The 14,729-nt window shown below is 45.1% G+C and overlaps 1 protein-coding gene and 1 long non-coding RNA gene across 7 annotated transcripts in view; one reads left to right on the top strand and one right to left on the bottom strand.

Annotated features, from left to right (window-relative positions):
• Positions 1-8,914, bottom strand: part of LOC127612173 (target of Nesh-SH3) — a 22,239-nt gene extending 13,325 nt beyond the window's left edge. For all 6 annotated transcript variants that reach the window (XM_052083123.1, XM_052083125.1, XM_052083124.1 and 3 more), the window contains exons 1-7: positions 8,772-8,914; positions 1,890-2,069; positions 1,729-1,797; positions 1,518-1,650; positions 1,214-1,404; positions 1,003-1,046; positions 446-491 (exon numbers count right to left, since the gene is read on the bottom strand). In XM_052083123.1, the coding sequence (XP_051939083.1) occupies positions 446-491; positions 1,003-1,046; positions 1,214-1,404; positions 1,518-1,650; positions 1,729-1,797; positions 1,890-2,069; positions 8,772-8,877 (769 nt within the window). In that variant the 5' untranslated portion in view covers positions 8,878-8,914. The remainder of the gene's footprint in view (positions 1-445; positions 492-1,002; positions 1,047-1,213; positions 1,405-1,517; positions 1,651-1,728; positions 1,798-1,889; positions 2,070-8,771) is intronic.
• Positions 7,162-14,729, top strand: LOC127612176 (uncharacterized). Its single transcript, XR_007965641.1, has 5 exons — positions 7,162-8,440; positions 8,554-8,645; positions 8,795-8,980; positions 10,715-11,346; positions 14,155-14,729. It is a non-coding gene; the product is annotated as an uncharacterized LOC127612176 (long non-coding RNA).

Below are 14,729 nucleotides of genomic sequence, written 5' to 3'. Positions count from 1 at the left end.
CAAATCACATTCATGTCGTCTGTGGCCAAGTGTCATCAAGGCTCTGGCAAATCTCCGCCAAACTGCACATTTTGGGAATGTAAACCTCATGGTGGAGAGAATGTAATGACAAGGTCTGTAAATGCATCACAACATACTGTTTGGGATCAAGTTATGGTAATCAGTGAGTGGAATGAATTAGACTGGATTGCAATTGGAGTTCATCGTATGGTATCACATTGCGATTGGAGTGAATCCTATTGCATTGCCTCGCAAATAGCTTAAAATGTTTCGGGAATATATTATACCAATTGTGTCAAGACAGTGCACTGGTTTGAGTGATTAACATTCCTTGTCCAGTATTTACTGAAACTTGGCTAATACATGTACAACAACAGCTTTCGGTAACTGGAATCTGCCAAAAATCAACGTTTGAATCGACTCGTCGGGTCCCTAATTAACTTACCGTGACGAGGAGCAAAAGGGAACTGCGGACCTCGCGCCAGCGGTTTCTAGTGGGTCAAAAACAAAAGAAGATTCGGTCAATACAGTTGCAACAATCACAAAAACAAAATTGACAAGTACCGCAGCATTCGGTTGCTTTTAATATTGCCTGCTGGCATTGGGTGGCTCTTTCTTGGACTAAACGGAGAGGCTAGCACAATACAGACAGACTTGGCTTGTCGTGCCCTGGCTGTACTCATGCCGTTTCCATTCGGCAGCTGCAAGGGAAATTAATGAGGCAAACAACCCTGAGAATAGCATACACATACAAAAAAAAAAATTACCACATGCTCTCCAGGGGTTTATTAATTCTTCCGAGCGCACGCCCCAGTCCCTGAATATGTTTATTATGAGACAAGCTGTTAGTTCTCATTCGCTTCGACGACTCTTTCAGCTTATCCAAAGAGCAAAGCGTCTATTGATGGATGGATACAATCAAACCCCCGTGTGGCTTGTAGTTAGAACTTTTAGTTTATTCTTTGATCACTTTTTTTTTTTTTTAACTAAGGTAGTACATACCACGGGGCTGATGGGACGTTTGAAGATTTTCCTGATGACTTTCTCTGGGGACACAACATTTTATAAATAAGTAGCGACATTCTCGTAGAAAAAATGGATGTCATTCAGTTATGGGATGGATCATTGTTCATTATACCAAAAGGACGCTGAGAATGTTGAGTTTTAATGACTGTTATGGATAATATAGTTGGTCAGTTGTGATCACATTTACCTTGAACACCCCCTGAGCTAATATTGTGGATGACGGGCTTGCTCCACGATCCGGTCTTGTCCTTTGAGCTAGGTTGAACACCGAATTCGTAAACGGCGTTGGGCTTGAGATGGTCAATGACCGTGTCACTCGTCGGGCAGGTTTGGTAGTTCCACTTCCTGTTTCTCTCCCGGTAACGCACTGTGTAGTGTCTGGACCAAAGACAGAACGGAGCAAAGGAGATACTTTAGCTGTAGATCATGTATTTGCAAACATTTGGTCAGCAATTTTCCTGGCGTTTTCTGTCGATACTATGTAAACATACCCATCCTCGAGACAGTCATTCATGATATTTCCTTCGTAGGGCGTCTTCAGTAGGGTCCCCCAAGAGAGCAAAACCGAGGTGGGGGTCACTGACCCGATAACCAGATGCAGTGGCTTCTCCAATTCGACTTTCCCTGCGGATGAACACTTACAGTAACTACTTACGGTATCTGCTTGCCACTTAGATCAGCTTTCGTGTTCAAAAGTCAGACCTGTGCAGTGCTTTTTCACATCATTGGTCGGGATGGGCTGGACCGCGATAAGGTACTTAGGCTCGGCGTCTGAAGACACAACATTTCGAGGTATGATCTAAATGCTTCAAAGACCTTATTATGAAATTAGTATATTAGTGCGAGTCTTTGGCAACCCTCACCAAACTCCGTCTCGTACGGCTTCCCATTCTCCGGAAGGGGAATGAACTGTTTGGAGAACATACTGCTGCCGTAGCCCAGGATGTAGCCTTCCAGCTTGGTGTCCGTGTTGGGACGTACAAACTTCATCACAATGGTGTCACCGGTAGCGTTGATGCGGACCTTCATGTTCTGACGTCGGACTGCGGGGACAGGACAGGATGTGATCATTATTGTTGAAAAATGTTTTGTTTGTCGTTACTCTTCGATATTTTCGAACATTTCCCCTCAAATCTGAAACCATGTTCACCCTGATATTTTCATTTTTTAAATTTAATTTTATTTGTCAGCTTCACTTGGCAACTTGAAATTTGGTAGGCATGTCTAATATGAGTAGACCCACAAAAAAAGCATCAAAAGCATTGCCTCAAAAGACGAGGGGTGTCTACCATTTTGGTTCAAAGCAGCCGTTCTGTCATTTTGGGCCATATCCAGGAGGGCCTTCAAAAATGAACTCATTCCAGAGTTTTAAATTTGAACCACATGTCATAGATGCATGAAACTAAATATCAGGAGGGGAGGGAGTTTTTGCCTTTGTCTATGAAGTTTGATTACCCCACACCCGCATATAACATGAACCTCATCGTAGCTGAGTTCCACCTGGTTAGACCTTGACCAGTTGAGTTTTATGTGATGACAGTCGCATTCTGAAAAAAAAATTATACTGTAATCATAAATCATAATCGCCCCATACCGACAGCAAATGTTTAGGTTCCGCTCTGCACCTTCCAAATTTTATCAAGTCCAGCTTCATCCAACTTCTAATTGTGTGTAAAGAAACTTGATGAGCCGGGCGAAAAACAGAGCCAAAACTATCATTGAGAATCAAATACACTCAAATAAGTCTGTCGTATTTTTCTGTGTTCACACTGGATCATGAGGTCAGAAATTAGCGCATTTATCGCACACATTAATGATTGGGAGCAATGATGCTCGGATGAGTGAATCGGGGTCATAACGGTGATGGATGACTGACGATTGGCGCATAAACACACAGAACGTTAATCAGAATACTGGGCATCATTGGGCTATAAATTAACAGATGTGACAAAAGAATGACCGTCGAGTTGATCAAATTAAGTGCGCTTTTGTGGGATTGTTGGTTGGCTTTTCCCTCGTCTTCTTCAAATTAACATTGACAACAGAGCAATTAGTGGATTTTTATGGTTTTAGAAAGAGGATCGGGGTGACAGATGAGCCCATAAGGGCTTCAACCTCCGTCCTTTGTAGTCAAGCCTAGAAACAGCAAACTTTCCGAAGCACATGTCCTTGGCTTCAATCTCAGCACCAAATGAAATAGTGGAACTTTGCATGCCGACTACCGCTCGCGGCTGCCAGACCCCAACGCAGACACTTGCAAAGGGGGAAGCCCTGGATTTGAAAAATACCCCTCTTAGCTTTTCCAGCTATGTGTTCCCGATGAAAACCTCAATCAAAAGCATTTCTTTTCACTTCTCCCACCAAGGGTCCCCACAAAAGCACAAGTGAGATTGGCCGAGTGAGTAGGAAACATCAGGAAACTTTTGGCAATGTGTTTTTCAAATCAAATACAAGCCAAGACCGGCTCGGACTCACGTTGACCATTTGGCCTACGAGTCGCTTAAAAACTGTTTAGTCTTATCAATATTTCTCAAGTACGGTGATTAGATCTAGATCATCTGACTAAACCACGGCCCTGATCAGCGATCCATCACTCAGCTACAATTCTCACATTGTTACTTTTTTGCAATGGACTGTTGAGGCTCTCAGAACCCCCCCTCCCCCACCCACCCACCCCACTACTGGCTGACACCCAAATTGCTTTGGGATATCATTTCTCTTTTCCACACAATATTAGTGGCCAGTCTTTCAGACTAAACAGTACTCCGTGCCAGAATTTCAACAAATCCTAATCGGGGTCAGTTTATCCAAATTTGCCTTTGCAGAACATTTGCAGCTATTACATTCTAGATTGACCAAGGAAACATCTGTTCATACTGAAAACAAAATAAAGAAATAAATAATACAAAGGGGTGTAGCACCCCCCCCCAAAAAAAAAATCCTAAATATTCTACCAAAAAAAAACCTCAACTCGCAAGCGGAAACAAGTACAATGTGAGTATAAAATCATAATACTGTGATTGAAAAGCGGTAATTTAAGAATGAGGTTGCAAAATAGTCCAAAATTTTGCGATGTCATCTCAAATCATAACGATGCAAGAAAAAAAGTTGCAATTTTATGTGGCAAACACTGAGAAGATAAGCTTCAGAATTTCGAGCATTACCTCTTAGTACGCCAAGAAAAAAAAGTTGTCTATTTTGCCCTTTGTATTTGTCCCGTAACGCTAATATCTTCATTCAGGACCAATGACATCTCCCTTACATGCTTATGAGCGACAGCTGACCCACTTTCCATGATCTGGCCATTTGAAATGACACAATGATTATCTCCAGAACGTCACAGATGATCACTTTGCACACTCATTCTAACAAAAACAAACATGGTTTGCGTTTTATGATGCTAATTAAGATGAAAACATTCCGTTCAATATTATGACTCCGGCACTCTTGCTTCAAATCTGAAACTAGTTAATTCTCACTAAACTGCACGTGCAAACCTTTCAAAATGAAATGAAGTCACCAATCTGCATGTGGCATTACCCAATAAATCAAGTCTCACAACCTGATAAACATTTAAGAATTATCCTCTTCGTCTTATGTTTTGGTGAGTAAGCAGAAGAGGTCATTCAGTTGGCTTGAAAAGCAGCAACACCCTCAAACTGGAGACTGGAGCTTGGCTCCAAAGAGGACGTTATCGCCTGGTGATGCATGATCCTCCGGGAAAGGGAGTTGCATAATATTGGTGAAGAAAACACACACTCACATCAGCTTTGACCACAAATTTTCGTGTTACCATGACACGCACATAAAGGTTAACAATTGGTGGAGTTTTTACCAGACCTCGGTGATTTAAAAAAAAAAACGCATCAAAGGATTGAGATTGGCTTTATATCTAGAGGTTTTTGTCCTGGGCTTTGTTAGCCTTTTGATGGACAATGGTAATCAGAAAGGAAGGAAGGCATTTCACTCTTGTATTTGCAAAAGTAAAGCTCTGGCATGCTATGCTAGCTCTTCACACTCGCTCCCTGCTTCTACTGTTTCTTCCTTTAAGCGTTTTGGGGGTTGTTGTTGTTGTTATTGGTTTTTTTTTTGTTGCTCTTGTTGATTTATTCACTTATTTTTTCAGCGCTAAGCATTTAGAATCAAACTAATACAATAACTTGTGTATTACCAAACCACCAATTAGCATCAGTGACTTTGTCTCACTTTAACTACTTGCAGTATACATTCTTCTTCCCCCACGGATTTTGAGAGCCATAAATTTGATGCAGGGAGAGCTGCATTGATTGTTGTGTTCTCAAACAAAAAGTATTTGTTGGAGTCGGTGTGGACGTTTTAGTGGGTCACACAACACATCTGCTCTCATCTCATCTCCCAAACTAAAGGAGGGTCTATAAACTTTATACCCTTGTATTATACTGCCCAAAAAAACGATATCCCCTCACATGCTTGATCGTTTAAATCAATTACTCTGAGTGAAGTTGATTAATCCCACCCCCCCCCCCCCCTCCTCCTTTCACCTCCCCAAACACAGTTTTTGCCAAACACACAAGAGGTGATCTCAAGCCAGAGTGCTAGAAGTTGGGGGGTAGATAGAAGAGGCGAAACAGATGTTTTTACGACCTACTCCATTTAGGGCAATGGAGTGTGAAAAACTCGCCGTGCCCCGTGCCAGCCGCGGCACAGACAGTTGAAAATAATTTGCATAGCGACAAGGCAATGACAGCTCCAGTGACCTGTATTAGTTCAAACGGGGCTGAGGGAATATCGGCTATAAATCAGTAGGAGTCTATTTTGGAAAAATTCCTGCACCGGCGGGAGATAGTCATGCCAGGGATCGCACTCGGCAAATTTTCCTTGGCGGCCTCTGTGCTGTTTTCACACTACAAATGGCTTTGGGGATATTTTTAACGGAGCCACCGCAGCTTTCTATTCCCGCTTGCGGCGCTGCTTCATCCCATCCTTCTTCCATGCTAAATATGGAAGTGGCCATCTTTCCATCATCTTGACACCTCGGGATTCCACGTTCATCCGGTAACCCTTCCTCTCTTTCCTGTCTTCCCAAACCATTGCCATCATTTATCCGCGCTCGATCTGCGGTTTTGTTTCGCTGCCTCAATGCTCCCTCCAAGGCATTTATCATCTAAATGTGGGTCGGTCGTAAATAATGTCTTTGTTGTGATAGCGAACAGGGTGATTTGTGACAGCGTACGGGTTGATGTCATACATTGCGTTCCAGGATACAGTTTTATGTTCAGTTTTTGTGATTTGCTTTTAGTTAGTTGCTTTGAATTTGGAAGCAAGATTCGACGATACAGTAAAAATTGCTGATGCAGAGAGATCATTAAAAAAAAAAAAAAACAGAGTGAAACTGATTAAAATACCCTATTTTGAACACATTGATCCCGTAATTGAACACACGCAAAATTGGAATCCCAACTGTAATTTTTTCACAAAGTAAAAGCAAATCCTGCAGTCACTGTAATTGGCTTCAAAATGGAAAAAAATCAATCAATTTGGTCTACCCATATGCAAAACAAGTTTGTGAGGGCAAAAACCGCCTGGCGTTGGGAAAGTGGGGGTGCGCCAACATTGTCTGAGCTCAGAAGTGAGTGTGTGCCTTAAATAAGTTGGGGAAAGTTATCCTAAATCAGGGATTCCTAAATTATGGTGCACCATCAGGTGGGTGGGTGTAATGCCAAGTTGAATGGTTTTCAGGAGTGATAAATAGGAGACGGGGTGCGCCAACACTTCTGGGAGATATAAAGGCATGCATGCATTCATTCATTCATTCATCTTCCTAACCGCTTGATCCTCACTAGGGTCGCGGGGGTGCTGGATCCCATCCCAACTGTCTCCGGGCAGTAGGCGGGGGACACCCTGAATCGGTTGCCAGCCAATCGCAGGGCACACAGAGACGAACAACCATCCACGCTCACACTCACACCTAGGGACAATTTAGAGTGTTCAATCAGCCTGCCATGCATATTTTTGGAATGTGGGAGGAAACCGGAGCACCCGGAGAAAACCCACGCAGGCCCGGGGAGAACATGCAAACTCCACACAGGGAGGCCGGAGCTGGAATCGAACCCGGTACCTCTGCACTGTGAAGCCGATGTGCTAACCACTGGACTACCGGGCCGTAAAGGCATGCATTACCTAAAATATTTTTTTTTTTAAAACAAGTTGGCAGTTACATTTGAAATGTACTCAAAGCCCACAATTGAAAAAGAAACACGTGTTTGTGCACTGTCGCGTGTTTTTCTTGACGTGGTCATGTTTTGATTATCTTTGCAGTACTACACATGAAGACGTGGCTAAAAATAGACTTTCAACAGATGTCAAAGGCTGTCTCACTTCAAGAACTCTGTAACAGTTCACGGTGCATATTTTTGGACTGAGTTTAGAAGAAGCCCTTCATATCTTCAAATCATCATTTCTTTAAAACAAAAAAAAAAACAAGCACGTCATTAAATAATGTGCTTGACTCTCAAATCAGGTGCTTGAGCCAAGAAATACATACACTGGATTAAAAAAAAAAACTGCCCTCTTCCCCACAGAGAAGAAATCGTAAAACAAGCGCGAGGCTGCACACCGTGACTTGTCTGCAAGCCAACTTCTGCCAGCAAGCGTTGAGCGTGAGTCGAGCCGGGCTGCTGGCTGCTCACCTCACATCATTTTCACAAGCATCAAAGTCTTGAGCACGCACAAATACGACAGGAACTGTGGGCTGCTCAGTACGCAGCAGCAAAAACCAGGGCTGGAGTTGGTTTGTGCAATGCGAGACAGGAAAATATTCTGTTGACCAAAGCTGCCAATCAGCGACTCAATTATCTAATCTACTGAGACTGTGTTCTGGAAAGAGAGAGGAAATGAAATCCCGGCGAGGAGCCTTAGCTCAAGTTTTGTTCAAACTCCCAAAAGGGAGGCAAAATGTACGCAATATGTGTCGACTCTAAAAAACTGTATTGCTAATCTCCCATCTGTGCCGCTGGAATTACCGTCGACGTTCAGTGTGTGGTCCTTATACTTCGACACGATCCGAGACGGCACAGCTGGGGCATTTGCGGGCGCTTTCATCAGAGTGGAACTCGTGCAATTGTTTTTTTAATTGCCACAACAGAAAGTCGACACCTCCTGCTGTGACACTCGCAGGAACTTCATCTTGTGAGCTTGTCTCGCAAGATTAACCTTTCAACTGCCTAACCCGAGGACGCCTCCAAGTAAAACTCATGACGGACCAGCTGTGCATTGGTTGTGTCAGTAAAATGTGACTCATTAAAAAAAAAATCTTGCCGTTAGTCTGGCAGGTGAGAGAAAGAGACTTCTGTCGGGATGATGCTCTTTAGCATTTGGCAGGACCAAATCAGAAGCACTTCCAGGACCGAACAAAATGGATTCCTACATTATTCAGGTACAACGAGGCACAGCCCTGGTTGGGGGATGTTTACACGGCAGAAATGATCAAACATTTACGATGGACCCTTTGGTCAAGAGTGATAACCTTTCAAATTTCTCTCTCATTAGGAAACAGCAGGTGGAATCTTGAACTCCAGACCACCAAGAGATGATGACCCATCCATTCAGTTTCTGCCGCTTATGCTGTTCAGGCGCCGCAGGTAAGCGGAAAAGCGCCAAACCCGGCTGACTTTGGGGGAGAGGTGGGACATAGACTCAAAGCAGGTTGCTGGTTCATCATAACCGCCGATAAAGCGGACGCACGTGATAACGTAGGCGTGTCCTACCTCTGCTCCTGCGTGGCGTGGAGGGACCGGACAAAACTATCCCAGCGATGAGGACCACCAGGAAGAGGACAAGAAAGCCGGACGAGCGCTGCTGCATCCTTGTCATGACTGCGGCACCCGCGGATGTGGAATCTTGCGACGAAAGGACCGGCGCTGGAGTCTCAAGGTTCGGCTGAGGCTCAAAAGTCACGTGGGGTTAGCAGGAACAGGTACGGGGGTTTCTCGCTTGCAAAGAGACCGGGCGACTTCTCTGAACTTGTGCAGCACACTTGACTGCAGCTCGGGATGCTGCTGCGCACCTTCTATACCTCCCTGATGGAGGGGAGGGGTCAGTCAGAGGGAAACAGACACACTGGCTTTCTCTCGAAAAGGAGTTGTCGCCAAAACCCTCCCGCCCTTCTCTCGTCTTCTGTATTTCTTTCTTTTTTTTTTCCCCTTACACTTTCCCTCCCTGCTTCGTGCGGTGGGTCCGCACCATTTCTGCTTTCCATCTGCAGCAGAGGCTCCCTGACACAAGTCATTGTTTTCCTTCTCCTTCCCTTGTGCTTCACCCCGGGAGTGTTTGTATGCGCAGGAACAGTCACGTTCAGAGCAGCTCGCTTACAAGCACATCTATTCTGGCCTTCGTATGCATGCCCTGCTGCGAAATTCATAAAATGTGACAGCTGAGGTTTTAACCCATTATGGTAATGTATGTAGCAGCCTTTGCCAAACACAAGGAGCCGATGGTGTTGCCTTTGGCGACGCAGTTCCCGAGCCGAGAAACAAAAACATGAAAAAGTTTGATGGGGGGGAAAAAAAGGCAGTGATCAAATCCTTCTAAGTCAGGGGTCACCAACTCCTGTCCTGGTGGGGCCTTCTCCTGCATATTAGCGATGTTCCCCCCCCCTCACCTCCATACCCCCCAACATACCTGACTCAAACACTCAGCAGCAAACTCCACAGGAGCCTGGTCACGAACCAATCAGGCGTGTTGGAGGAGGGAAACATCAAAATCATGCAGGTTAGAGATCCCGCAGGACCGGAGTTGGTTTTAAATACGCTATTCTGAAAAGACTTTCATTCCCATAGCTGTCAACTTTTCGGAGCGCCAACCTGTATAAACTACCCAAAAAATCCTTATAAAGAGCAAAAAATCCTTATAACATACCAAAGCATTTTTGTATGTCAAAATAATGGCACAGGAAAAAAAACCCACAAAATTTTCTATGATATTTTTTGTCGATCTCCATAATACAATGTCTGGTTAATGTCTAATCATCATTCTACTTTGTGGCATTACTGTGTTCAGAGTTCATTCATTCATCTTCCGAGCCGCTTTATGCTCACAAGGGTCGCAGGGGGTGCTGGAGCCTATCCCAGCTGTCTTCGGGCAGTAGGCGGGGGACACCCTGAATCGGTTGCCAGCCAATCGCAGGGCACACAGAAACGAACAACCACACTCACACCAAGGGACAATTTCGAGTCTTCAATCAGCCTGCCACGCATGTTTTTGGAATGTGGGAGGAAACCGGAGCACCCGGAGAAAAGCCACGCAGGCCCGGGGAGAACATGCAAACTCCACACAGGGAGGCCGGAGCTGGAATCGAACCCGGTACCTCTGCACTGTGAAGCCGACGTGCTAACCACTGGACTACCGGGCCGCCGTGTTCAGAGTTGTATTCCGGAAATGAAAGCATTCGAGTAGACGAGAACCGGTCTGGGCAAAAGCAAACGGAACTACCTGTCGGGGTAGACATTTTCAGAATCCGTATGATTTGTGCGATACGGCCGTATACGTAAAATTCACCACAAAATCCGTATGAACTATGGCTAAACCGTATGACTTGACAGGTATGCATTACCCACGGCATTTTACAACTTTTCTTGTACTTTTTGTATGCACATTTTGATAACCGTCATTGTCACTTGTACACGAAATGTCTTCTTTTTGTTTTTGGGAGATGCGTCTGCTTCATGGCTTCCCTGCATGGATCCGCTACGCTGGTTGACTAAGTGTCAATTGGCAGCTTGGAGATGAGGTCCCGCCTCCGAGCTGTGGCAAAACAATCGACTCACAAACACAAAAAAAGTTTGCTGTACTTGTTGAAGTTAATGGAACAATGCCAGAATACTTTTATGACGACATTTGAGAACTAACTGTGGCAATACATAAATACCGTATGTCTATTTAAAGCAGACCACGAAGGATTTATTGGCAACGTGCACTTTTAATGTTTGTCGCAGTCGACCCATTTGTCAATGTTACGGCAATACATTGTTTCTTTTCAACTTTGAAGTTCTGGGTTCATCAACATTCCGTCTCATCGTGACACACTGCACCAGTTAGCCCATTTTCAGCCCCCTCGGGTAAGCAATCAGTGCTAAGTGGCAACATCAAGGGCGCAGTCTGCATTCCAAAACAACAAAGAGTGAGGTGGCAATAAACCGGGTGCGGGGGAATTGCTTGCTTGCAGTAACTCAAGTCTGTTTGTGACCTGACTTAGGGACCGCCGGGTTAAAGGTTCTGATCCTGCTTTCTGAAGAAGAAACACAGACAGCTGAGTGGGTGTGGAGAGATGCTTGTCAGGTCAAGGTAACCAAACTTCTTTTTGAAAAGTCGATGAATGGTTGACGGTCCCCATAACGCATGGAATTGTCTAAACCAGTCCGAAAAGGTTGTGGACCGTTGGTCTTTTGTTCTTTTTTTTTTTTAATTGTCCTTAAACCAAACCTAGCCTATGCCAATGACGTATCGTGATAGCCAGAACGAATAAAATACTGGACTACGCATTTGAGGACCTCGGAGCGCATTGGTGTACCTGACGGAGGCAGAGGCCATGGAAACGGCTCACAGAACGCGTTTGCCAACCAATCAAGTCAGCAACGGCTGCCAAAGCAGTTTGGAAGCGCCCTTTTGATCCCCTTAAAACGGATCTGATCCCGGCATCGTGCTTTGGCCTCCTGGTTTGGCTGCACACGTTACCGAATAAACACACACACACACACACACACACGCAAGTACACACTGAGTCAGCTTTCAGGAGTCCAAAATCGTGAAGGGCTACCATTATATTCCATGGAAACATTGTCTCTCATCATGCAGTCTATAAATGTCTTCTCCGGTGATGCCATGGAGACACACCAAGGTCAAATGTAGCACAAACGTGCCTTGTGACAGCATTACATCTTGATCTTACAATATGTCATTGTTTAAAAAGACTCACTTTTTTCCTTTCCTTAAACATGTGCTTCTAGGAAGTTGACTCGTGCATGTTCCTTCCCCTTTTCAATGGTGGCCGGCCAAGACTTTCTGGTAGGCCTCAAGGCCACGACGCGTGTAGTAAGTGCGAGTGCATGGCGCGCACATGGTTGCCTCGCACGTGCGCGCACGCGTCGTGCAGCGTCCCCGCCCTACCAAAGTAGTTGATTATCCCACATGCCATTGCACGAGACGGGAAACGCGGGATGCGCGCCAGCGGGGGCGTATCCCCCGGGGAAGCAGGACTTTGGAATGGAAGCGCGGCTTTCATCGCAACGAGAGAGCCTATTAAATATAATAATGACAATAATAATAATAACAGTCCGCTTGAATGATGAACTAGCGCAGCGAGTAATCAACCTGACCCGGCCCGCTCGCTGATTGGATCTGTCAGTTCGTGACATCACGTTATATAACACACCCCGTCTTTTTGTTGTTGTTTTTTTTCAATGAGATCTTTCACTGTTCAGACCTGGAACTACAGTGGACAAGCGCACATATTCTTTTATTTGACATCATTTATTTCATAAAAATGATATGCTACCATTTTCTTGGGAGCGATAAAAAGCAATACGGCTGCTCCGGGACGGCTTTAGGACCATAAACGGAAATCTTTTGTACGTGTCATGTTTTCCAATGTCGAAGCGGATGTTTTTGGAATGTTGGCAGGTGTCGGTTGCCTGCTTTCAACCTGTTGATGACTTTCAAAACAAATATGAGAGTGGAAGGCATTTCTGTCCTTCGTGGACTGCTCATGCTGAAAACCGCCATTGATAGAATACCAGCAAGGCAACATGCTTCTCTTGAACGAGATACTGTTGATCAATTGTTGGGTGTCGTCTTAGTCTCATGACATCAAAATATGGACGTCGCGATCGGTAGAATTGTCTCGGTAGCTCTGGTGTCTGCGCGTGCCGCAACGTGTTTGCGTGATATTGAGAGCGGAGTCTTGTTCGATTCCAGCTCCGGCCTTCCTGTGTGGAGATTGCCTGTTATCCCCGTGCCTGAGTGGGTTTTCTGCGGGTACTCTGGTTTCCTCCCACATTCCAAAAACACGCATGGCAGGCTGGCTGATTGCACACTCTATATTGTGAGTGTGAGCGCGGATGGTTGTTCGTCTCTGTGTGACTTGCGATTGGCTAGCAACCGGGTTCAGGGTGTCCCCGGCCGGGATCGGCTCCAGCGCGCCCCTCGATCCTCGTGAAGATAAATCGGATCAAGAAATGGACGGATGGATGGAAGTTGAAGTCAGACAATGTTTTTTATTTCCAGTAATGAAAAGAAAAAGAATATTGTCTGGAGTTATGGACAAAAGAAACCTAAAAAAATATATGTCCAAAGGATAATTATTCATTCATTCATTCATTCATCTTCCGAACCGCATGATCCTCACAAGGGTCGCGGGTGGTGCTGGAGCCTATCCCAGCTGTCTCCGGACAGTAGGCGGGGGACACCCTGAATCGGTTGCCAGCCAATCGCAGGGCACCGGAGAAAACCCACGCAGGCCCGGGGAGAACATGCAAACTCCACACAGGAGTTCGATTCCACCAGAGCTGGAATCGAACCCGGTACCTCTGCACTGTGAAGCCGACGTGCTAACCACTGGACTACCGGGCCGCCTAAGGATAATTATAAGATGTAAATATTCTGCTCCGGTTGTCCGTTTTTATGATTTACTGTGTAAAATGACATTTTTCGAGAAAAATATTCCATGTCATCAATGTATTGTGTGCATATTTTACATGGAAATGGAAACAAATTCAGAGTTCAAAAGCTATTCTCGCCACCAAATTTTACGTTTCGGGGGGGTACATGACTGTCGATCCATATTAAATCCATAATCCCAAATTGTCAGCATTTGGTTTATTTAAATAACATAGGAACCGTCAATTCCTGTCTTGGGGGTCTTCTGGGTGGGTGGGGGGGGGGCATGTGGTCCAAAGTATGTGTTTGATGGACATTTTTGTCAGTGTGCAGACACGCAAGTCAGAATTGCCAGTGTTTGTTGAGCGAGTCACGTTTTGCGATACATGCCGGTTCACGGAAACGTTTTTAGATCAAATCACAGCCAACCGAGAGCCCCTCGCTGCCTTCTACTTCTCGTTGCATCTCGCCATTCCTTGTCTTCTCTTCTTTCCACAGGGTTTGTTTTTTCTATCCTCTCGGCGATTACCTGATTCCAGAAAGAGGCCCTCCGAGCTCGCCGCGTGGAATTGGGTCTGGTTTGCATCAACATGCAGAAAAAAAAAAAATCGACCTATACGGATGCTCCCTCTAAAGTGGCGGATCCGGTCGCGAGTAAGCCTCAAACTCTCCGATCGTTTTTGATGAGCACGTGTTGCGGTTCACTCATCACTGTCTGTCTCTGTTTTGTTTAGTCAACTTCTTTTCATTCTCGGGGTTGGATGGACCGGGAATAAAAAAAAACAAATTTAGAGTTCGTGTAAAAGTTTCGATGTTTCGACCGAATTTGGCATCTGGTTCTTATTGTCAGGGTTGTCATACATTTGCTTTGGAGAAATGCGGTCGGCTAATAATTCCAAAAGTTGCTTTGACAACATCGGCTCTCCTTGTTTCACACCCCTTCTCCCCTTCCCACTGTTTGTCATGGCTGTAGTCAGCAAGGTCTCAGAGGATGGGGGGGAGGGGGGTTTCGTTTTTCCATCATGCGTCTAAACAAACATCTTCTTTTCCTTTCCCTTTGGCTTAACCCTCCT

The sequence above is a fragment of the Hippocampus zosterae genome, chromosome 12 (genome assembly GCF_025434085.1).
Source record: "Hippocampus zosterae strain Florida chromosome 12, ASM2543408v3, whole genome shotgun sequence".
NCBI lineage: Eukaryota > Metazoa > Chordata > Actinopteri > Syngnathiformes > Syngnathidae > Hippocampus > Hippocampus zosterae.
This window is presented reverse-complemented; position numbering and strand designations above follow the sequence as displayed.